A 23134-nucleotide genomic window follows, 5' to 3' on the forward strand; every position below is an offset into this window, starting at 1 on the left:
AGAAATACATTCAAGACAGTCAGGTCCAACGATATGAAATGTCTTCAAGTAGGTTCTCCACACACGTAAGAGACGTAAAAGACAAAGTATGTTACAGGGGTACTGACACAAATGGTCTTACTGGTGAATTGAAAACCTAAAACAATACTGTAAACTGAAAACAATCATATTTGAAAGGGTTTTTTAATTCCATTTCTTTCTCCTGTCCCTTTTTTTTTTTTTTGTGTTTCTAATCAATCAATAGATATTCAAAGTGCCTGTCAGATTACCTTTTCGTCAGCTCACACCAAAACTGGACTCCATATTAAAAAAAAAAATACACACAAACAAACACAGCAGGCCTTTTTTTTTTAAATGGTTGAGATTTTTATGCACATAATTGCGATCAGGCTGTACTAAGTAAAGCTACAATAAAGTACTGTACCACAATGGAGGACGGACAAGATGGTTTACAGGTATAGTAGGACATAGTATGCACACTATACTAACTTTTTTTATATCAAGGGTTATTGTATTTCTGGAAAGTAAATTATTTTTTGTTTTGTTTATTTTATATGGATGTTTTTGCAGATTTATTCTATTCTATTATTATTACATTACTATGTTTCTATTATTTCTATTTTGTTATCATGGTGCTACTTAGTGTGACATCTGCTTGAATTGTGTCTCGCCGGCTTTCTATTTATGAGCTGCAGTCGAGCGTTTTTCTCCATCTCTGCACACCATTTAATGACTCAGCAGTTTAAAATAGGGCATTACAGTAACAGTGCATGTATTTAAATAACACAGTGAGGAAAACCCACAGACTAAATGCGGCCGTCTGTCTCCACTCCAGCCATCAACGCTTGTAGAAAACCAATTATCTGAAAACAGTCACCACTTCAGAAGCTACTCGCCACGGGAATAGACGGTCCGATATCTGACCACAATTATACAACAGGTTGTTTTCGCCAATGGGTCACTGATTGGTTTAAGACTACATGAAATCAAATAAGTACACATCCATTCCTGTCTACATTCCATGAGGTTGTCTTTTAAAGCTTTGTAGTTACCTTACACAATTATTAAACCACATCTGGTGTTGTAAAATATGTATTTTACAACAGTAGAAAAGAAGGGAAACAGCTCGCTAAGATGTAGCTCGCTAACGGTTTACTTAGCAAAGCGGTGACCTTTGCTTCAGAACTAGCTTTTCCCGACTAAATCACTTCTTTGCAGCCTCTCCATGGTTATGTTTGCTACAATTATTCACTAAATACACTGCTTCTGTGTGGCACTAGCTATGTATGCTAATGTCGCCGACATTTCTAAATGTGGTGTTCCTAGTCAGGTGGTCTGGCACATTTCAGTTCAGATATACAATCCGGGCCTACAGGCATATGTCTGCCAACCAACCGGTTAAAATGATCAAGCTTGGTATTGATACATTCCCCCGTTTTCCAAATATTAGCCTCTAATGCTAATGCCTTCCTACACAAATTACAGCACACACTGCATGTCAAGACATTTGATAGCTGGCTGGCTGACCAACATGTTATTATCTACACTCAAAATAGTTCACACACGTTAGTAGTGTCCTGGTAAGAGAGCCATATAAAAGCAACTGAATACATTTTTCCATTCATTATGGCCCCATACGTTTGGTGTCTCCATTATGTCTGCGTAAAGAAATAAAGAAATAAATGAAGAGCTGGAGAAGTTGATACATAGTGCAGAATGTAACCGCAGTCCAGTATGACAGTCTCTCCCACCACACACCAGGATGTGTACACTGGTACTATTTCTGTTTTTGGTTTCTAACTACAGAATATGTCATAGTAAAGCTATTAGTCCATCACATTTGAAATTAAAACATGTAACATGTAAAACAGCAACCAAATGCCAGTATTAGGTCTTTATATATGTTTTTTATTTGTGGGATTTTCAACACTAATAACAACATAACCATACATAAACCCCCGTGTGTAGAGTGAGTAGATGAAAGAAAGCATTCTGTAGAATGAGGTAGACCTTGGCAGAGTATGTGATGACACTAAGGCAAGACGGAAGTGGGATTTTTATTTTGAATTGAAAAAATGCAACCCCCTACAAAATAAAAGCACAAACCTGAAACAAATCTTTTTTTTCTTCGTTTTTTTTTTTACAAAATGCACTGTTGACAACTATTAGAGAAGTGTTGGCATCGTTTGCTAAAACAATGGTGTTATTTGATCAGTAAAAATATTTGCACCCTGATGCGAAACGTAGACGTTTTCAAAAGTCCCTGATGTGGCCGAGCTCAATGACACGAGTGATATTGAGAAAGACCTTTTACACTTTTACCTCTTACACTTTTTATACCATTACCAAACTCTGAGACGATTCATTAAGTAACACAACAATAAGATACCAATGTATCTTTAACGTTACGGTGCATCGCTTTTAATAAGAAGGTCACTTTGTGCCTCTCCTCTGCAAGGAGGACTGGCTTGAATTTAAACACTACATTTTCTGCACATATTTGACTCCACCTAGTGCAAACTGCATGAGGGTTCAGTGCATCTTGAGTTAAGATCAGATGTCTTAATATGCAGAATGATCTGTGTTTACATCAATCTTTGACTGTCGCTCTACTTTACACACATTTTGACTGACTATATGCGTTGCATACCAATAAGGGTGTACCTCAGTACCTCAGTGTCAGGAGTACAGTAGGACTTAGAAATTAGTTTTGCTTTTGTGTGACCAGACCTCAGTTATATTTTGGTATCAGCCAACCTCCAGTGTTGCGTCGAACATAGGTTGTTTTTTTAGACATGATACAATAGACGATTGCAGCACATGGTGATGCTGTAGATAAAACTGCCACTGTTGTTTGGACGCTGGGTTCATTTCATATTAGAGAATGCAAAAAAATACAGAACAACGTTTAATGCTTTTAGCTGATTTGAACACATACAATAATTTGTTTGTATTGCTTTTAAACTCATGCTTTTTTCTATAATAAGATCTGATGGACAGCTGGAAATACACCTCCCAGCTCCTTCTGGTATCTCACATGGATGTACTTTCGCCAGCATAAGACTCAAAACTCTCTCCGACTCCGATGTCATTGGTCAGTTCTGCCTCTGCCTCTCCGGCCTTTCCACCTGCCTGCCAGGTGTTTATATTTGCTCCGCCCCCTCAGGTTATAAGTACCAGACATAGCAACCAATGACAGACAGTTTTATAGGTCGCACATCATCACCAGCCAACAGCTGATGAGCTCTTACAGGTTGCATGGCACAAACCACAAGTCTCATCGCTACCTGTGTGTCTCTCAGCCTGTTGCCTGAAAAACAGCCTTTTTAACGCGTTTCCATACCATTCATATGATTATTACATCCTGGGAATATGTAAATGAATTCTTAGCTGTTCATAATGTTAGCTAAACTATTACCTAGAGACTGCCTGTATATTTGCTTTATAAAACCTGCTCTTGTCTTTTTTAATAACACCTGTTTTCTTGAATAAAAGGAGAATGTAATGAATGACGAAGTAAATGAAGGAAATGTTTCCCCCCTTCTATTGCAAATTGGAAAAGAAAGAAAAGGTTTGTACTATCTGTCTCCTTTTATTTCTTTGAGAACAGCTGAATGTCAACAGCTGATCTGAACCAGGTCGCTGTGGAAGTATGTAGCTCTCTCTCTCTGTATAGACCACACGTACGCATTTCTTCTGAACATAGGTGCATTTTGAAGCTGACGAAAAAAGAAAAAAAAAGCAGCAAATGTTTAACGAGTGACATGAGGAAATTTGATCAAAGTGGATTTTGTAAATGGTTGAGGATTTGAAGGTTTTTTTTCTCTCTGACCGATGTAGCTTGTAAAACAAGATATTATAACTGCCTCCTATTTGTCATATAATTCTCAAATAAATGTTTGTTGGAATTTAGCATGGTTGGTTTTCTCGTCATTTTTGTACATATTGAGCTCGGGTCAAATGTCCCCTTTTTGTCCCCCTGTCCTCTACTGTCTTTGACAACAGATTAGTGACTATTAGGCAAGTGACTATAAGTATAGGCAACTAAAACGGTTTGGTTCATGTTGCGGCCATCGCTAAAAGAAGCCAACGGTGACGATGACTGCTGTTCATAGACGGGATAGCAACAGTCCTCAGTATCACAGACGGGAGTAAATGTTTGTAAGATGCCTCGGCTGTGAAAGTGCTTATTATCTCTATGAATACAGAAAACCTAACCCATTAAGTGGAGTGGACAGATGTTGTTTTGTTGCGACAGCATTTGGAAAACACAATATTAGAGATAGAATTATACCAAGTAATTAAGCAGCGCTCCTTTCCCCCCCATAAGCAGCCAGAACTGCAGACTAAACAAACTCTGTTGTCACATTTTTTTGAGAAGCTATATAATAATTGTTTCCCTTTGTTTGTCTTCCCCTTATGGCTCTTCAAGTTGAAATGAAGCTTGTATGTTTTTGCAAATCTGTGAAGGTAGGAGGGAGACAATGAGGAGAACATTGAATGGGATCGGAAGGAGGGAAAAGCCAGGGAAGATGAAAACGAGCTGAGAAACAAGAAACAGGAGATGAGTACAATTGCTCGAAGGAAGAAATAGAGACAAATCGAAAGTAGAACTAGCACGGTGTGTAAACACCTCGGGATGAATCTGTTGTTTGTGCAACAAATACCAAAGGAAAGGGAGGGAAGATGGTCGCTCAACCTGCTGCCGGCGGGACGGGAGACTGAACAGGAAAATTAGTGGAAAAGAAGAGAAGAAGGAGCGCTTCCCTGCAGGAAACCAACAAGAGCACGGCCCTGCAAGCAGCTGGCGACTAACGTCACATTAAAAAGTTCCTGATTAACTGTGATAGAATGGAACGTAATAGACGGGCGATGCCTCAGCAGCTGCAGCAACAGGAGAAGCTGCAGGTGTGTCTGTGGCCGCAGGTGGGCGGAGCTTATATGGTGTAGAGTTGTGCAACCCCGGAAATAATACTTCAAACGCAATCAAATTAGGGACTACATAAAGGGTGTGGTAATAAAATCAGCATTATTGTACCTCAGCATAGTGTTGTGTGTGTTTGTGACTGAAGCTTCTGTTTGTAATATTCTTTGCATGTCCTCGATGTCTGCTTTGGGGATGTGTTATTCTGCTGTTGATCCTACAAGGTGTTTGGCGCTGTGTTGTCCATCGCTCGATTTATTAATTTTTTTCCCCATCATTTTAGTTTCATGAGATTTGTCTCTTTTCTGTTTAATTCTTGTCAAGATCTAGTGGTAGTTGTAAATGTATAATTAATAAGCAGCTGTACGCACAGACTGCAGAGTGACCATCTGCTGGTTTGGACAGAGTTGGTTTTATTGCTGGTGTTGTTCCATTAAATATGTTTTTCCATATAAATTACAAATATAAAAAATCATAATGTTTTAACCTCTACTTTTTTACTTTTGCTTAAAGGGCCAGTGTTTGCATTGGCTGAAATTGAGTATAATAATACGTATGTTTTCTTTATCATCATCTGAAAATATAAATAGTTGTGTTGAGCCATTTATATCTAAATATGAAACGGGTCCTCTTAACTGAGTCCCGTGTTTCTACTGTAGCCCAGAACAGACCAACCAAATGCTGGCTTCAGACGGGGCCATTTGGGTGTTGGCGTCAGGCTCCATAGTTCTCCGACACACTCGGCCCCGGGAGATGTTTCGGTTGGTTTCAATCTGCAGCCTCACTGCTAGAAGCCACCAAATCCTTGTACATTGTTCAAACGAACACTTTTACTTGTGTAGAACGTCTTAAAAGTAACAGTGATGTTTACTTGAGTATGGTATATAGTACTCTTTCTACCTCTGCCTTACATTGCAGTCTCACCCTCTGTGGTACTGATGAGTACCTAGGGCCCTGCTCTACCAGGAGAGCTCCCACAATGCACCTGTGTAGCAAGGTTATTTTTTGGGGATTTATTTTCTAAAGCCCATTTCTAAACTACACTGAAAGTTGTTTTCAAGTAAAATCTAGCAAGACTCGGTGGTAAAGCAGGTACAGCACAACTACTGCTATGGAATAAATACACAAAGTAATTAATCAATCAATGCAGAGCATAGAAATTATAAAAAAAAAGATCTTAAGTAATCAATCAGTGGGCAAAATGTGTTTTGAAACATGAAAGTTTATTAGGTGTCTACCATACAGATAATGTTTCACGTATTGATATAGTTATTTAATATATCTAACACAGAATCAGGGTTTTAGGGAATGCATTTAAAAAAGAAAGCATCCTCATTAGAACACTGTTGAACAGTTATATGTAATCTAGCGTTAACGTTTTGATTTGACCTCCAAATCACTAAATGAAGGCTTGCTGATGTTGATTCTTTGTGAATGTGTGAATGTGAATCTGGGGGCTTCAGATGGGACACTTTAGAAGGACGCACACTTCTATCTTAGGAAGGTTCCTAATCAGAATCAGCTTTATTGGAAGTGACCCAGAAGTATGTGTCGTTTTCTGTAGATGCTAAATAAAGGCGCTTCAATGCTTCCTTTCTTATATCCTTTGCATTGAGTACACTGGACCGACTTTTATGAAAGGAAAGAAGATAATGCCGTCCCACAATTCCTTGTGGCAGCGCAGTTTAAAGTGATGTTTATCCGGCAATTAATAACAGCTCTAGTGTAAAAAACAACAACATATGTAACCTAAGTGCAGTCAGATTCTCTGAGAACTGCGGTGTCTTTTCCTATGTCCTTATGTCCTATGTATTTGTACCTTGTGACTCTTCCTATTTGACTGCAGCTCTTGGTTTCTCATCAAATCTTTTTTTAAAGCTGTTCCTGTGCTCCCTCACAGTGCACTTGTGGTCATCTTTTGTCTTGTGTTTCTCCTGCTCCAGTCGCATGCTTTCTTTGCCACGTTTTTCTTCTCTCTGTTCGATTTACTCCTGCTTCGTCCTCAAAATTCTGAGAGAGCAAACGGGCTAGAGAAGGACACCAGTGGCTCTGATGGACAGACAGGAAGTGACCTCACCATAGCAATCTTTGAAAACAAAGGAACCACTTCCTGTTTTGACTGAACTGACACATCAGAGCTGGGTGGGTGTGAGTTATTTGTTGACCAAAATATGCTTCTTTTGATTTGTTATTTTTGACTTTCTTAGACCTGGACCTACATACGTAAATGAGAATTATATTAATTAATATATTAATTACTACAAACTATCCAATCAATTGATTTCAAATCAATGGGATCGATTCAGCTGGAGGAATGTGTGTTTTTAGTACTTACACATGAAGGTTGTTAGCTGATGAAAAATGATAAACCACAATGCAAACGTCTACTGATTAGGCTGAAACTACTCAATCAGGGCGCATGAATATTTCAGAGGGTAGATTTACGTGGTCCTCGATTTACGCCTTCAGTTAATTCCATGGATTTTCTCCAGCAGACGATTTGACTGAGCTCAAATCGCACTGCAGCAGTCAAACTAAGGTGTGGATTTAACTCCAGGGAGGTTTGACTCCCTGTTAATTCAACCAGCTCAAGAATGTGGGATTACAGGAGGTGGAGATACGAGAGAACGTTGTGCAATCTACATCTAACTTCGTCTCAACTTTGACTTGTTTTTATCCTCCTAGACTTCTGCCTCGTGTGTGTATAACCTAAACCTGGCTAAAATAGGCGACTCTAGCTCAGGGGGATGAGTGGTCGTCCCGTAACTGCAAGGTACCCGGCTCAATCCCCAGTCCCCCCATAGCTCACATGTCGAAGCGTCCCTGAGCAAGACGCTGCTTCCTGGGCGCCTCAAAGGGCAGCCCACTGCCCCTCAACCAGGGATGGGACAAATGCAGAGAACAATTTCCCCAAGGGGGTTAATAAAGTGCGTGTTTCTTTTCTTTCATTAGATGAAGCTTGAGGAGGTATTACGTCAAAGTAGGATTCTTTTGTATCTGCCCATCTATCTCTGAGAATGGGCTGGCGGTGCATGAGATGAGGGGAGCCGGACAAAAGACTAAGTACAAAGAATCCTTCACAGGAGAAAGCATGGCCCCTTTTTTCCTCTTTAATTTAAAAAAGATTTGAGTTGCTGTAATGAATACTTCCCAAATATAATATCTGTTTTACTCTTATTGTCAACAAATCCCATGAAGAACAAAACCAAGATGAATTGATCCCAACAAGGGTTGTCTCTCTGTACCATAGACCTCCATAGTTGTCCTGACACTATAAAAACCCATCACTGAGGCATCATGATGAGGTCACGTCACATGATCTTTCATTACGGACTCAGAATATATTTCACGTACACCGTCCTGCTGCTGTAAATGCTCACTAAGGCACTAAATGTGTGTGACTCCACGGTGGAAAATAGTCCCAAACAAATGCACCATTTACTTACTACTTGCAACAAAAAAAAAGTGACCTGCTGTTTTTAGAGATGGGCAACAGGATGGAGGGATTTATTCTCATCACTGTCCAACTGGAAGTTCTGGGATATACGAATATGTCTGACAAGAAATACAAAAAATGTGTGTGTGTGTGTGTGTGTGTGTGTGTGTGTGTGTGTGTGTGTGTGTGTGTGTGTGTGCGCGCGTGCACGTGTGTGTGCGACTCATGGTTTGGCTCTATCAGTTTACATCACACAGCCAAAAATGCACCCACACGTACAAACACAGGATACAGTCAGTGAGGCTCCAGTGATTAAAAGTGAACACACGAAGAGGAACTCGAGCTCTTCACTCGAGGCTGAATGCACAAAACACACACGGATGCACGCGGCGTCTCTCTCACACAGGCGGTGAAATGTTTGCCAATAAATCTGATGAGGGCCAAAGCTGCTCCGAGAGGAAGGGAGGGCCTTCCCTTTCACAACATACTCACTGAGCATGGTCAAGTCACTATTACCTCAAAAACAAAGACATCAACGACAGACGGTTAAAAAGTGCATTTTGCATCCTTTCCTGACCTTTCCTCTCGGCCCCTGCTCCTTATTCCTCTATCAGATAAGAGAATACACTGGGGAGAGGCCTGAAGGGCTGTATCGACAGCACAGGTTCAATCCGGACGGGTGAGTGAGTGCAATGAAGCAGAAGGGAGGGGCCAGTTCGAAGTCTGCCCCTGAGATAAGTATATGTTTCCATCCACCTGGTATGGTCAAAGTTAGTGTATCAACAAAAGCAAAATGAAAATAAGTAAACTTGAAAAATCATGGCTGAAAATATGGCTGAAACATCAGGTGTGTGTTTGGCAATAAGCCAACCGTATTGGAACATCTTCAATACCAGGGTTCATAAACCATACAACGACTGAATAGACACAAACAAAGGGAGACTTCAACATATGTATTTCTGGTGGTGCGGGGCCCTCTGGTGGCGGAATTACTATATTGCATTATAGAAGATAATAAAACACAATACAACACGTTCACATTAAAACTCTAATAGAAAACTCCATCAATTAACATGCAAAGTATTGACGACATGCGTTAAAGTGATGCAAATTAAATACAATATATAATTGAATTAACACAAACTAGCTGATTCCACTAATAACATCCTATTTCTGTTTTTTCTTCTTTTACTTGTTTTCTTACCTTGCATTGTAGTTCATAGATTCAGTGCAGCTTGTTGGGGATACTAGACACTATAAATGTTTATATTTTAATTGGATAATGGACTTTTTTGAATAAGAGACCTATTCAGGTAAAAGTAGGATCTGGAATTTCAAGGGAGTCTTAATTATAATAAATTACATTATTCAAAATGTATTATTAGATATGAAAAAATGTAAATGTAGATCCAAGGTTAGATTATGAGCATGTTGTTTATTAATCTGCATCGTAAACTGTATATAGAGGATTAGATGATTTAGATGGTTCATCACACTCGTTCAGTGTGTGCTGATGTTCCATTGTGAGACTTCACACACACAAGAAACGTGAGCCAGCAGCTCAGAGCAGTCATGCCTCCTCCACTCCTCACGCTATCTGGAGCTACTTGTGACGTGGCTGCTGTTCACTGTTGGTGTAAACGGTATTATTTTATTCTAAATAACAGATCATTGGGCTTTGAAGCGTTGGGTAAAGCCTTACCGGGACAGTTCAATAGAGTCGTCCTCAATGTTATTAGAAACAAATGTCTGATACAGAGATGGTGACATTAAAATTTAGAAATATGCTATTTTTAAATATATGCAACTCTGTGATATAAACCTTGTTAAATGTAATTAGTGGAAGTGTCTCCATCCAGTGGCACCACAGGTACTTTGCACAAGTTATTTCAGGTCAAATGCCATCAACTGGTAAGAAAGGCCAATTCTGCAAACATAACTTAACAAACATAAAGCATTTTATTACAACCAACAGGAGGATAAATGCACCACTGAAGACCAACTGAAACATCTGACATAAACAGACACCTTTTTTTGTTTAAACACTATCCTGTAAAAGAAAATCTTAATGAAAACATAACTACAGCATTTTGATGAATCCATGTAAACATTCACCTTATCTTTTAAGTTACATACTCTTTTAAAATACAGGTCCTATAAATGACATGAATATGTACAATATTTACATCACATTGCACCAACGATTATATGAAGGGTGTTTTTTTTACACTTTGTGTTGCTTAAAAGGAATTAATAACCCAAGCAAGCACGCAGTAACTTTAACTTCACTTTCATGTCCACGTAATTCACGATCACATCATGGTGGTGCGTCAGTCGATCGTGGCCAATTGGGAAGCATTCAGAAAATGAAATGGACGAGCCCGATTGGAATGTTTGCTACATAAAGCTACCGGCTAACTGAGGTGGTTAAATAGGCCGAGGCCGAGGCATCACGGCCTCATCTGTAACTGAAAAGAAGAAGAAATTGGGCTGGGATGCATAAAAAGGCAAAACAGTAGAGACATGCATCTCTAGTCACAGTATTGATATATGGAGACGGAGGTATTAGCCCGCCTCCTTTAGTGTGTGTGTGTGTGTGTGTGTGTATGTATATGACTGATGGTCATGAAGGCAGGAGAGTTCAGGTGGCCACAGTGATTTTGTTTTTCTGTTCACAATGCCGTAGCAGCAGCTGCCTGAAGAGAGTATGACCACCAACAGTTGAAAATAGCATGCGATGAGTGTCAGAGGGAATAAAGGACCTGTCCCACAGTAGTTGCACTAATTTGTAATATTGTCCCAACTTTAAAAGACATCTGCAGCTATCCAACATCTCAAGTGGAAAACTTGGGCAGAACCCGCCTCCATCTATTTACTGGGGGTGATTTTGTCCAGTCCTGGCCACGTGGGGATATAGTAGCGAGGCAGGGTGCCCTCCATGAGCCTCTCCATCCACAACCCCAGGCGGTCCAGTTTGTGGTGGATCTGCAGGGTGGACAAGCTGCGGGATCGTTTGGATCTGCGCGGCGGGTGGTCGTCACGAGAGCCGGACCTGGACCTCCCCCCGGCGCTGCCCCCTTCGTCCTCGGAGGACTTGCCATCGGGGTCTTCCCCAGTGTAGACGGGCCGAAACAGACAGAGGTACTTCTTGTGGCCGTTGAGGGCCAGCACGTAGCCGGTGTAGTCCATCTTGTGGCTCCCCCCGTCGCCCTCGTCCGCGTCAATCTGCATGGCGTCCTGGGCGTATTCCAGCAGCGTGTTCATCCACTCGCCGTGCTTGTCAATATTCAGGAAGGAGAAATGCAGTGTCATGCTCCTAGGAGAAAAATAATGAAAGTGAGGAAGCGGCAATAAGCAGTTACATACGCAACAAAAACGTCTTTAAAAAGCAAATGTTGAGCGTACCCTGTGAAGGAGTAGACCTCTTTGGCGAATTTGCTGAGGAGGATGTTCTTGGAGGCGTCAGTGAGCACCAGCACTATGTTCATGTGTCCCGGCCGCAGCTTCACCAGGTTGCTTATGTAAGTGATATCCGTCAGCTCCGTCACCTCCACAAAGCTCTTTTTGGGAGGCCGACTACAGTCGACGGCAAAAAAAACAAAAGAGCTTAAAAACATGACGATAAATCCTGCACTCGATAAAAGCATTAATATACAGAATATGGAAATAATACTTGTCTTCTTGCCTCGAAGCACCACCGGTCCCTGGCGACCCATTTTCTGCTTTTGTTCCATCCTTTGCCTTCGGTTTAGTCTGCTTGTCTTCACTTGAGTCACTAAAAACACACAGCATAAAGGTTTTTCCCTAAAAAGGGTAATGCGTAGGCGTAGAAGAGTAAAAAAAAGAATAGCATTGGGACTTGTCTTTAGCTGTCTTTACATGGTGTCTCGCACTAATCCCAGGAAAAGGCTGAAGCTGCTATGTAACACTTTTGGTGGTTTGGATGTTTGGGCAAAGCAACTGACCTGAAGGCCTGGATGACCACAGTCCCAAACAAGATGAACAAGGCAGAGAAGATGAGGGACAGAAGAGGCATCATCTCACGCCTGCAAATCATCAACAGACGCACAATCTTTACCCTCAGATCATGACATATACACGTGGAATGCCTCAAATTAATCCAGAAGTGCATTTCTACCTACCAGTTGTTGTGCAGAATATCATCAATGACTTCAGAGAGGTAATCGTACGATGCATAGATCCATCGGATTACGAACATCTATTGAACGAGATTATTATATTGAGCAACGGGACTGAAGGTTGGTATTCAACACAGATGAGACTTATTATTTGTTTTACTCAAAGAGAACGTACAGAGGCAAACTCGTTGTTGAGCTCGGGCAGCACGGCGTCATGGACGAGGATGGACGGGTCCTTCTGCAGTCGCTCCAGCTCCTCCAGAAGACGCCGCTTGTCTTCCTCGCTGCCGTTCCAGGCGGTCACCGGCTTGAACAAGGCCTTCCCCGCAGCATTACGCCTCTCCAGGATCACCACCTGATTTAAAAAAAGAAGAAAAACCCTCGGTGCATTCAAATTAATCTTGACTAATACACTTTCTTAATGGGGGCATGAGCTATTTTAAGACCAGCGTGGTAGCTGCCGATCCCGGCTGACATCCACGTCTTTAAAAGGCCGTAGCAGGGAAAAATGTAAAAGCTAGAGCAGAAATACAAGTAAGGGACGGGGAAATAACGCTCCAAAGTTAGGCCACTGTTGGTAAGGGGGAAAACTGGCAAGGCCATTTTAAAAAGGGGTTCCTTGACCTCTCACCTTGAGATATCTGAATGAAAATGGGTTCCGAGGGGACCATGCAGTTTAAAGCAAAAACCTAGCTGTTGCTGATATTTTTGCCTGTTCTTAAAAACAGTATTCTACATTTTTGGGGTATGCCAGGAAAAGCTGAAACTCTTGTGGACACAATGAGCTCAATTGTAATTCATGTGTGATGATGCTAGTGCCCCAAAGTGGCCATTTCACACAGTTGAAACTGAAATCACTTAAGAAAATAACCTGTTGTAACCTCTAGAATATTGAAACGCATTGTGAAATGTTACAAGCACTAACAAGAGATAGAAGGCATTCAGATGATGTATGGCCTCCCTAGGATTACTGACAATAACGGGGTTTCTAGAACAGAAATACTTGCGAATCAAAGAAAAAAATGCAATTCTTAGAGAAATCTCCAAACGGCATAAATTTATCTACGGTGCCTCTCGATGCCTTAGTGCTTTCAGTCAAATGTCTATTCCAAAGACGTCTTTCGAAAATGTAATTAAAATTGGATTGTTTCATTAATGTTAATGTGTGTTAACAAGTAACGACTGAATATTAAAACAAATATGCTGTAGTTTCATACATCCCTCATATGCTGCAGCGTTGGACATGTGTGAGTGTACCTGTGCTGAAGACTCTTCAATGTCTTTGTTCTGCGTGAAGATGTCACAAAGAGGTTGCTGTAGCCGTTGGTACACATACGCAAATCTCACAACTTCCTTGTTATTGGTCGATGCAAACGAGAGAAACGCATGATTCCCAAAAGTGAAGGTCTCTTCGTCATCTGTGATCAGCAGGACACAGTATCTAAAAAGTGGGGGGGAGACAGCAGTAACTTAGAAAATGCAAACTACAAACCTTAAAATGAATTTTAAAACTGAAAAAATAGTTAGGTTTGTATTTAATGGTCTCTTGACTTATCAGGTGTGAACAGCTGTTAAAAAGGTGTCCGGTGCTCTTACTTTCTGCGTCTGTGGAACTGCTTGATGGGACAGAGCTCATCAAAGAGCTTCTGGTTGACCAGCCGTGGCACGAGGAGGAATCTGTTGTTCGACATGAACTCATCAATAATTTGCTTTTTCATTCCTTTAGCCTGCAGAGAAAAAAGAAAACGCAATCGCATCAAAGAAAGAGCAAGGCAACGTTTTTTCAGTGAACACAACTGCAGGTAGATCATTGTGTGCGATAGGTTGTCACGATACCAAAATTATGACTTTGATACGATACCTGCCATAAGTATCACGATACTCGATACCAGAATACGATACTGGTATATTTATCTATAATAGTAATAAATAAAACGTCTGTATGGTTCCCTTTTTTACCAGCTTGTTCCTGCCCAGCTTTTTGAACTCTTAACAAATGGCATTAATATTAGTATTACCCTACAGCAAGATATTAATGAAAACTACATGGTGCCATCATAGCATTGATTATACAGGGCTATGTAGGTCTATTGTCCGTATCTGACCAGATGACTATATAGTTATTTCCATAAGCATGAGACATTGTAGAGTTACATAATTTTACAGATGTGTGTTTGAGATGAAAAAAAACTAAAGCTATGTGGGATGGATACATTAAAGATAGACACATAATTAAAGGGTAATTTCTCCCCTTTATTGAAAAACAACAATGAAAAACATGCCACCACATAACTTTTACCAAAACAATGCAATTACACTACGGGAACAATGAGACAGCCAGTCTCTATGCTGTCTGGCAGAATTGTGAATATTCACACTTGTTGCAACTATTGCATTTGTTTATGCACTTATTACAACCATTTACTATTTAGTGAGTTTGATATTTTCACTTCATATTTTAAATTAATTCATGTAAGTGTATGCATTATTTTTCCTTAACTAAAAATAATTAGTTCAAGATCCACCCTCATGTCGCCAGTTTGCATCAGTTGTGTTTCATTTGCTGCTGCTGCTGCTGCGATTTACCTGAATGATGTCAGCGGGCTTGTCGATGCTCTCCTTGAAGACCAACATGGTCGGAGCATAAGTGTTAATGTTGAATTGTTTCTGCAGATCAGCCGTCTCTGAAAGGCCCTGGTCCACATAGCCGAACTGCAAGTGCTCCTTATAAGCGAACGCCGTCAGCTACGGAGATGAGAAGACAAATGGTTGACATGTGTTAGTTGTGTAACGGCTGTCAGCGGCACCTGAGGTACGTTTCCACATGGAAACTGCAAGGCAAGAGCCTACTTTGAAAAGCAGAGGAACCACGGGCACTTGGTCGAACAGAAGCACGTGTGGTTTGTTGAGCTCATGCCAGCTGCTCAGGAACCGCACGGCGTTCTTGTCGGTGATCTGAAAGCATAGCAAAATGCACAAAAGTGTTTTTTGGAACTGTATACGTCTCGAATATCCATTACAAATCTGCTCACCTCCACTTTACACAGAACTCATGTATTTTAGTCGCCCTCCCTTACTTAATGCTGTCCATCACAAGACACTCACCCATTCCACAAGTCTCTGAGGAAGGAGGTCCTCCACAAACTGCCTCAGGTGCTCCTTCGCAACAGCGTAGTGGAAGAACGTGACTTTGCCGTTGATGACTCCAAGTATTGACGGCGTGCGATGGGCCCCGAGGTGGTTGGCTAGCCGTCTCTCATGGCCAACGTCCACCACGCCTATCCCGACACCTGCAAATACAAAAGACATCACGCACATTAACCTTTTCAGGCTCGGTACGCGCAATTTTGTGGACGGCAAGGACCATTTATTGGTTAATTCCAAACCTAGAGTCTCCATCTCCTGCACCACCTCTTTCCAGACGGGCTCGATGTGGATGCAGCTGAAACACCAGTCGGAGGTGATCTTTATCAGGTACGGCCTCTTGTAGCTGTCGGGCACCACGTCGTTGACGTACTGGTTGAAGTTCAGCGTGTACTTGTTGTCGGCAAAGTCCCTGTGGTTTTTGCTGTTGAAGGGGAAGTTGTAGAAGGACTCGTCGAAGTAGAAGCTGTCGTGGGGGTGACCGTAGCGGGCGCCGCCGTACGGCTGGGTGTCGTCAGTCTGCCCGTAGCGGTCGTAATTGTGCCGCTTGTCCTCACTGGACAGGATCTAGATTTGGGACAGAACACATATCCGTATGGCAGACATATTTCTCTCATTAGCGGCTTACTTACCCGTACCACATAACACTAAAGCACAACATATTGACGAATTGCAGTGGTTAAAAATAAATTCAAAACACACAAACCTCATAAGATTTGGTAATCTTGATGAACATGTCCTCGGCACCTGGATTTTTGTTTTTGTCCGGATGCCTTTTGAGAAGAAGATTCCTCATTAGTTAAGGATGTAAAGAGGTTCACCATCACACAGGTCAGTGTCACGTGGACATGTTTACCATTCTTTGGCGAGGCGCTTGTAGACTTTCTTGATCTCCGCCTGGCTGGCGGTCCTGGTCACTCCCAAGATCTTGTACGGGTCCATCTCAGGCCCGGCGTGTGCTGCTCCCGTGAGCAGCACCGAGAGGACAACCACCACAGCCAGCGGCACAGACATCCTGGACGCTGCCATCACGGAAACCTTTGAACGCACCACGAGAAGCATCGCCATCACGTTAGAAGATGCTCGGACCTTTAATCTCGACACCGTGATTAAACTCGGCCGACACCGCCTGACGTCACCACGGTAACGTCAACGATGAGAAACGGTTACATTACAGCACGCTAAGCACAGAAGCTAGGTAACATATGTCGGCAAAGTACCACAGCGAACAGACATTGCATCCTGCTGACATGCACGTCGTTTTAAACCGTAGTTACGTTGCTGAGCTGAGGAGCTGTTAACCTCAACGCAGCAGCTTGTTCACCTCGAGCAGATGCAGTCCCCCCCGGCACTACGCCTCACATCGGGCGAAGGTGTACATGTTCTTCAGCCTGTTGGTCCGCGCTGACGTGAAGAGACACACGGGGTGTGTTCGGCAGCATCCCGCAGCTCCTCCGGCGAGAAGTCTCAACCCGCCGCTGCGGAGCAGGAGCAGAGGGGGAGGCGCCCAGTGGCGAAAGTCCTTTTGGGAGATTGAGTATTTAGTGGCTTCGTAATGCTTCGTTTGTGTGTGTGTTTGGTTTATTTCTCCTTGCGCCCGCGGTTTCGTAGTCTACGTGTATTGTGGTACGCTGGCCGCCTAGCAGCGGCGCGCCGTAAAGAAAACCAAACGCACCCTGTTTTTTTTCTCTGTCGTACTTTCTCAGTGGGCCAATCACAGACAACGGTGATGTAAACAAGGAAATGGCGACTGCAACCCGACCACAGATACGATAAATGAGACATAACTTCTTATATTTGTACAGGAACAAGGTACCATTTCCCTTTCGCAAACGAGTGGGGAGCGTTTTAAGATAACAACTGTCTACGCAGTGTAGTCACGTTACTCACTTGTCTCCCTCCACCGAGGTCGTTATTATTGAACTGAGAATGGAGGACATCCACAAGAAGATTCTTCAGCGCAACAGGACCAATCTGGTGAGAGACTTGGACCCATCGGACCTCTTTGATGGCCTCCTGGAAAAGGGAGTCTTTACCCAAGACATGATCGACGAGATAAAGGTGAGCCAGCTGTGTAGATCAGGGCATGGAGAGGCAGGTCGATTCTTTGTGCATGTTGAATGCAATGGTAAATGTGGAACAAACTACCTGACACCACTAGGATAGTGGCTAGGATTATTTAAACAAAATGTATGTGAGGCAATATAAATATGTACTTGATGAAGATATCATTTATTTCATGTAATACAGGGCATCAATTGTCGTACTCTGTTGTTTTTAATGTTTTAATGTGTGTGGGTTTAAGTGTTTTGCTTGTTCGAAAGTTTGTTTGTTTCTGTTTATCTATTTGCTTGTATGGCAGGTTTTTTTTATGCTTGAGAGCCCAGTTTCAGCTTCACGAGATCCGAATGCAAAAATCAAAATCAAAGTCCCACTTCTCTCTGTCTCTCGTCAGAGCGCTGGGACCAGACGTGACCAGGCCAGAAAACTCGTGCAGGACTTGGAGACCCGCGGGAGTCGGGCCTTTCCATTATTTCTGGTGTGCCTTGAGGGGACGGGCCAGCACAGTTTGTCAGAGCTTCTTCAGTTCGGGGCTCCAGCAGTTCGGCTGCAGCCTGCAACCCAGAGTCATGTCGTCCTCCCTGTCGCCCTGCCTGTCGTCCTGCCTCTTCCACTTTGTAAGTGTGTGATGATGCGGCGGTATATTTAAACAGTATTCACGTCATAGCTGTCTGCGTGGGCAAAGGATCACATTGATTTGTAACTTTCTGGTCTTGTAACGTTAACGCTCGGCTCATAATGTGCTCTCTGTTTCTTTTACAGCCCTTTCCACTGATGTAGATCAGCAGAGAAAAGACGACGTCCCCGTCCATCCAATACAGATACCCGGTCCTACTCCCAGTCCGTGTAAGCTTTTGTGATTCATTAACATGCTGGTAAGAGTCTGGTAAATTGTTTGATGCCTAACTCTTTGTGATGCTCACGTCACAGCCTCTGAAAGGGAGCACGTAAGAACAAGGCCTCCAGGCAGAATTCGACGGGATAGTATTCAGGTAAGCGCTATTTATTTGTCATGCACTGTTCAGACCGACCGAAAGACGAGCGTCGTTGTAGAAGCCATCTTTACTAAATCTCAGATTACATATTTACATCACGCTTCCTTTTTTGTGTGCGTCAGAGCTATAAAATGGATGCCAGCCCCTGTGGACATTGCCTCATCATAAACAACGTAGAGTTTGAACCCGAGAGCGAGCTGAGCAATCGCAAAGGGTCCAACATAGACTGTGACAAGCTGGAAAAAAGATTCAAGGCCCTAAACTTTATTGTGGAAGTTAAGAAAAACCTGAAACAAAGAGTAAGAGGGATTTTTCTTTCTTTCTCTCTGCTTTCCCCGTTTGAAACCACATGTAGAAGTTAGAGGTCACAGTTGTAAAACTAACAGTTTTCTCTGCATTTCAGCAAATCAAACATGTTCTGTCAGCTTTATGTAAGAAAGACCACTCGCAACACGACTGCTGTGTGGTCATCATGCTGTCCCACGGGACGGAGGTAAGCCACGTCACGCATGCATCCCCTTTCTGTCCTCCGACCTGCTCGGGTTCAGATCCTGATTACTTGTCACGTACGCTCATGTTGGTGTTTTTAGGTGAGTCACAACCGCTTCCCAGGTGCCGTGTACGGCGTGGACGGGCAGCATATCCCAGTTCAGCACATCACAAACTACCTCAATGGCCAGCATTGTCCGTCATTACAGGGCAAACCGAAGCTCTTCTTCATCCAGGCTTGCGGAGGAGGTAACTCACATTGTACTGACAAACGTTAGCAGACCCAAAATCCGTAATGCACACGTTCCAGCGGTCTCATAAGGGGATGCGTTTGCTTTTGTGCCTGAGGTGAGCGAGACATGGGGTTCGAGGTGTCCCCCGACGAGGCCGAACCGTCCATCGGCGGAGCGGATGACCAGACGGACGCCATTCCGACGTCGTCCAGCAGCGACTCTCTGAGCATGTCCGACGAAATGGACGCAAGAGCCACGCTGCCCACCCCGAGCGACATTCTGGTGTCCTACTCTACTTTTCCGGGTGTGTTTGCAGCTCAGTGTGTGTGCGTGTGTGTGTTGCATTCACAGTCAAAGACGATGCACTTGACTTGCTCTGCGTGTCGTCCTAATGCCCCGTGTGACAAACGCAGGTTACGTTTCCTGGAGAGACACCGAGTCAGGCTCGTGGTACGTGGAGACACTGGACCGTATTCTTGAAGAAAACGCTGCTACCGATGACTTGCTCACAATGTTGACGATGGTGAGCTTCTCTTCTCATACTCCATTGAATCCCCGTCATCATGTAGAGCTTTTGAATGACCTGATTAACGATTGTGCTTGTGTCCAGGTTAACAACGAAGTCTCCCAGAACTCTGCGAAAGGGCTCTACAAGCAAATGCCAGGTTCCTTTAACTTCCTCCGAAAACTTCTACAGTTTCAAGCCCCAGCATAGCGGCAGAGTTCTGCTTTGCACCTCTCAGTTTCACTTTCAGGGAACGCTCGTCTGTTTCAATACCATAAGGCATCCATCGCTGTGATTTCTCTGTATTTTTCCTCAGCAGTTGTATGAATTTGCTAAATTGTGGCTGTAATTTTTAAAGACACAATAATGTCTTAGTGTACATTTCTATTGTTTGTCATGTCTTGCTGTTTTTTTAATGGTTGAGCTATTTGTGTATAGGTGTCACTTCAGGGGGGTATTTACATACTGTGAGACTGTGGTTCAGGTTAGTTTTTTTAAATGGTGTCTTATCGTCACAGCAGCGGTCAAATTTCAATCAATGTTCAAATCCTTCTCTGCAAATGATATGAAATACTTTTCTGACTTTTTTTCATGTCTCGTTAATATACATATTACATTTTTTTGGTTTTAATGGTGGTGGGGGTGAGCAAAGACTGCTCATTGGCGAGATATGAGCTACATATGAGAGTTAAATGTCTCCTTCCATTTCTTCCAGCATAGTTAAATATGTATCAGATCCACCCCCGGCGACTCATTTCTACAGCTACTTAGTCCAGGTCCAGCTGTGCTGCAGTCCCTTTATTGTCCATTTGAGTGAGTTTACCTCCGCTGCCACCAGGGGTCTCTAATAAATTAGAAATGGTCCGCTCCCCTTTCAGCCTGAATTTTGTTGGCCAAAAATTGAACAAAGCTGTGACCATATTCTCTCAGAACACCAAATTAATTTCCCCCTGATTTATTTACACTGTGTAAACAATACAAATAACTTTCTTAAATGTTTACATAAATACAGCAAAATCTCATATTTAATATTGCACTGTTGGTTCGTTGATGATAGCTTGTACCATGATCACTACTTTAATCCTAAAGTAGCTGCTGCTGTTCAATGTGGACGAAGAAGGTAAATTGGAGCTTCTGACATGTACACTGAGTGACTTAAATAGTCTATAATGTAGAGACAAAATAGCTCGCACATCTTTTTTATTTTTGTTGAAAGCAAAAAAACATTCCAAGGAAAAACATTATAGCGAATCTGTAAAAATGGAACAGAAATTCTGATAGCAAAAATGCAGAGTTGGAATTAAACTCCAACTTGCAACCTGTCTGATTATTGTTATGATACTATTTCATAAAACTTGTATGTTAATGAAGTTGGAGATTAAATGTGTTTAGCCACCGCCGGCTGCACACATCTTTATTTTTCTTCCCTGGAGCCTGATTCAACAGATTTTCATTTTTCATTCATCCAGTTACATCTCCAATATTACTGCTGTTCTCATGTTTCAGATTATGATTAAAAGAATAAACAAGTTGCTCATGATCCATGCTATTTACTGCTAAAAATGATCCCCTATAGACGTATTATGGAATGTAAACCACACCGAATCACACAAGATCTGCCCTTCGCTTGAGGCAGCACTCTGTATTAAAAAATGAAAACCTAAAGATGTCATTGACAGCAGCAGTTCCACGCTCGGACCAACGAGACAGCCCTCATCTTTGATCAAGTACATGATAGGTATCCTTTGCATTTACCTTGCACACTTAGACACAAAGGACATCCAGGCGTGCATGAGTTTTAAAGAATGTCTTTACTTCTCTGAAAGCACAGAAATACAACACACCCGCATGCTGCAGCTGTTCAGGTCTACTGAATGAAGAACATTCTCTTCTCTTCTACATAACATACGACATGGCAATGCAGGTGTACATTTAATCCTGGACGCTTGGTTTCTGAGGAGATTCAGATCCTCTCAATCTCTAACCCCTCAATGAGGAAAACGCTATGATATTGTCCAACTAAAAGTATTGCGTCATTACACTTTTATAAAATTGACAAATGTTACAGTTCATGGTTGATGCCACGATAAGGGGTTGCTGATTATCTGCCAAACTGGAGTGATCAATTCAGTCACAGGTCACAGGTTATCAAAACCAAACGAAAGTCTTAAAAAGATGTATTGCATTACATTTCATTTAGCTGACGCTATTGTATGACTGCGCCCCACTGCAGTTTTAATGTTATATTTGACATGCCATCATTGATGCTGCAGTACAATTTGTGATTTATTGTCGGGCTAAATGTGGCGTATATTTTTTTATAACAAAAAAAACATGTTTGTGTTCCTGATATATTGTTTCTAAATATTTCCTTTAGCAATTAGTGTGAATTAGTGATGTGTTGGTCGCGAACGAAACGGCTCTCTTTGACTTGAACTCTTTGACTTGGCTCCTGATTGGGAGCCGCTTTTTTTTTCCTCTCTCTCTCTCTCTCTCTCTCTCTCTCTCTCTCTCTCTCTCTCTCTCTCTCTCTCTCTCTCTCTCTCTCTCTCTCTCTCTCTCTCTCAAGCCGCATTTAATTGGTCAACATGTGTGCGTCGTCTCTGTGCATGCACTGAGCAGAGGGGGGAGGGGCGGGAGTTACACACACAGCACAGCACACGAACAGGAGGGAGGGACCCACGCCTCACTCATGTGATGCACGGTGTGCATTGTAGCGACTTCAGTCCCCTCATGCCGTGTTCACACCAAAACAGTTGCGAAATATTCACGCGTCCAGATTACATGTTAAGTCAATGCACAGCTGCGTTAAAGCGAATTTTTCGCCGAGCGTCGCGATAGAAGCGAAACGGCGTCGCAACGCCGCTTTTTCGCTGTTTCGCTGGCGTTCAAATATTTCAACTCCAGCGAATAATTCGCATGACGCGGAGTTGCGAAAGCCAATCAGCGTTGAGAAGCTCCGCTCGTCACCGCCGTCCGGTCGTCTATGTTGCATCAGCAAAATGGAGGACCAACTTATAGTTGCCGTCTGCGGTCACCCGGTGCTTTACAACACAAACTCATACGAGTTTCGTAATAGAATTAAAAAGGACACCGCATGGAGAGCCGTCAGCAAAGCCGTGGGGCTACCTGGTAAGTTTTTATTGTATTTATATGCTTTTATTCTAGCTATTTGTTGTACTTTACGGAAATGAAGAAGGAGATTTTC

General features: G+C 42.5%; 2 protein-coding genes across 2 annotated transcripts; one reads left to right on the forward strand and one right to left on the reverse strand.

Moving 5' to 3' along the window:
• Nucleotides 1–11228: 11228 nt before the first annotated feature.
• dnajc16 (DnaJ (Hsp40) homolog, subfamily C, member 16) lies at nt 11229–17082 on the reverse strand (the record flags this gene model as incomplete). The annotated part of the gene is made up of 15 exons (XM_079225858.1): nt 16968–17082; nt 16500–16681; nt 16350–16416; nt 15886–16210; nt 15605–15789; nt 15350–15454; nt 15086–15244; nt 14096–14226; nt 13757–13940; nt 12675–12854; nt 12503–12579; nt 12326–12406; nt 12034–12135; nt 11766–11936; nt 11229–11676 (listed from the first exon to the last, which is right to left on the reverse strand). Exons 2-15 carry the CDS (start codon nt 16670–16672, stop codon nt 11229–11231), a joined length of 2388 nt encoding a protein of 795 aa, XP_079081984.1. The 5' UTR covers nt 16673–16681; nt 16968–17082.
• Nucleotides 17083–17572: 490 nt separating this feature from the next.
• Nucleotides 17573–21411, forward strand: casp9 (caspase 9, apoptosis-related cysteine peptidase; the record flags this gene model as incomplete). Its single annotated transcript, XM_079225651.1, has 10 exons — nt 17573–17704; nt 18099–18321; nt 18467–18550; nt 18635–18696; nt 18822–18998; nt 19103–19192; nt 19290–19437; nt 19537–19725; nt 19835–19944; nt 20032–21411. The coding sequence occupies 10 exons, from the start codon at nt 17573–17575 to the stop codon at nt 20134–20136; spliced, it is 1320 nt and encodes a 439-aa protein (XP_079081777.1). The 3' UTR covers nt 20137–21411.
• Between the last annotated feature and the right edge of the window lie 1723 nt (nt 21412–23134).

Source organism: Taurulus bubalis (assembly GCF_910589615.1).
Source record: "Taurulus bubalis genome assembly, chromosome: 11".
In the NCBI taxonomy this organism is placed as follows: domain Eukaryota; kingdom Metazoa; phylum Chordata; class Actinopteri; order Perciformes; family Cottidae; genus Taurulus; species Taurulus bubalis.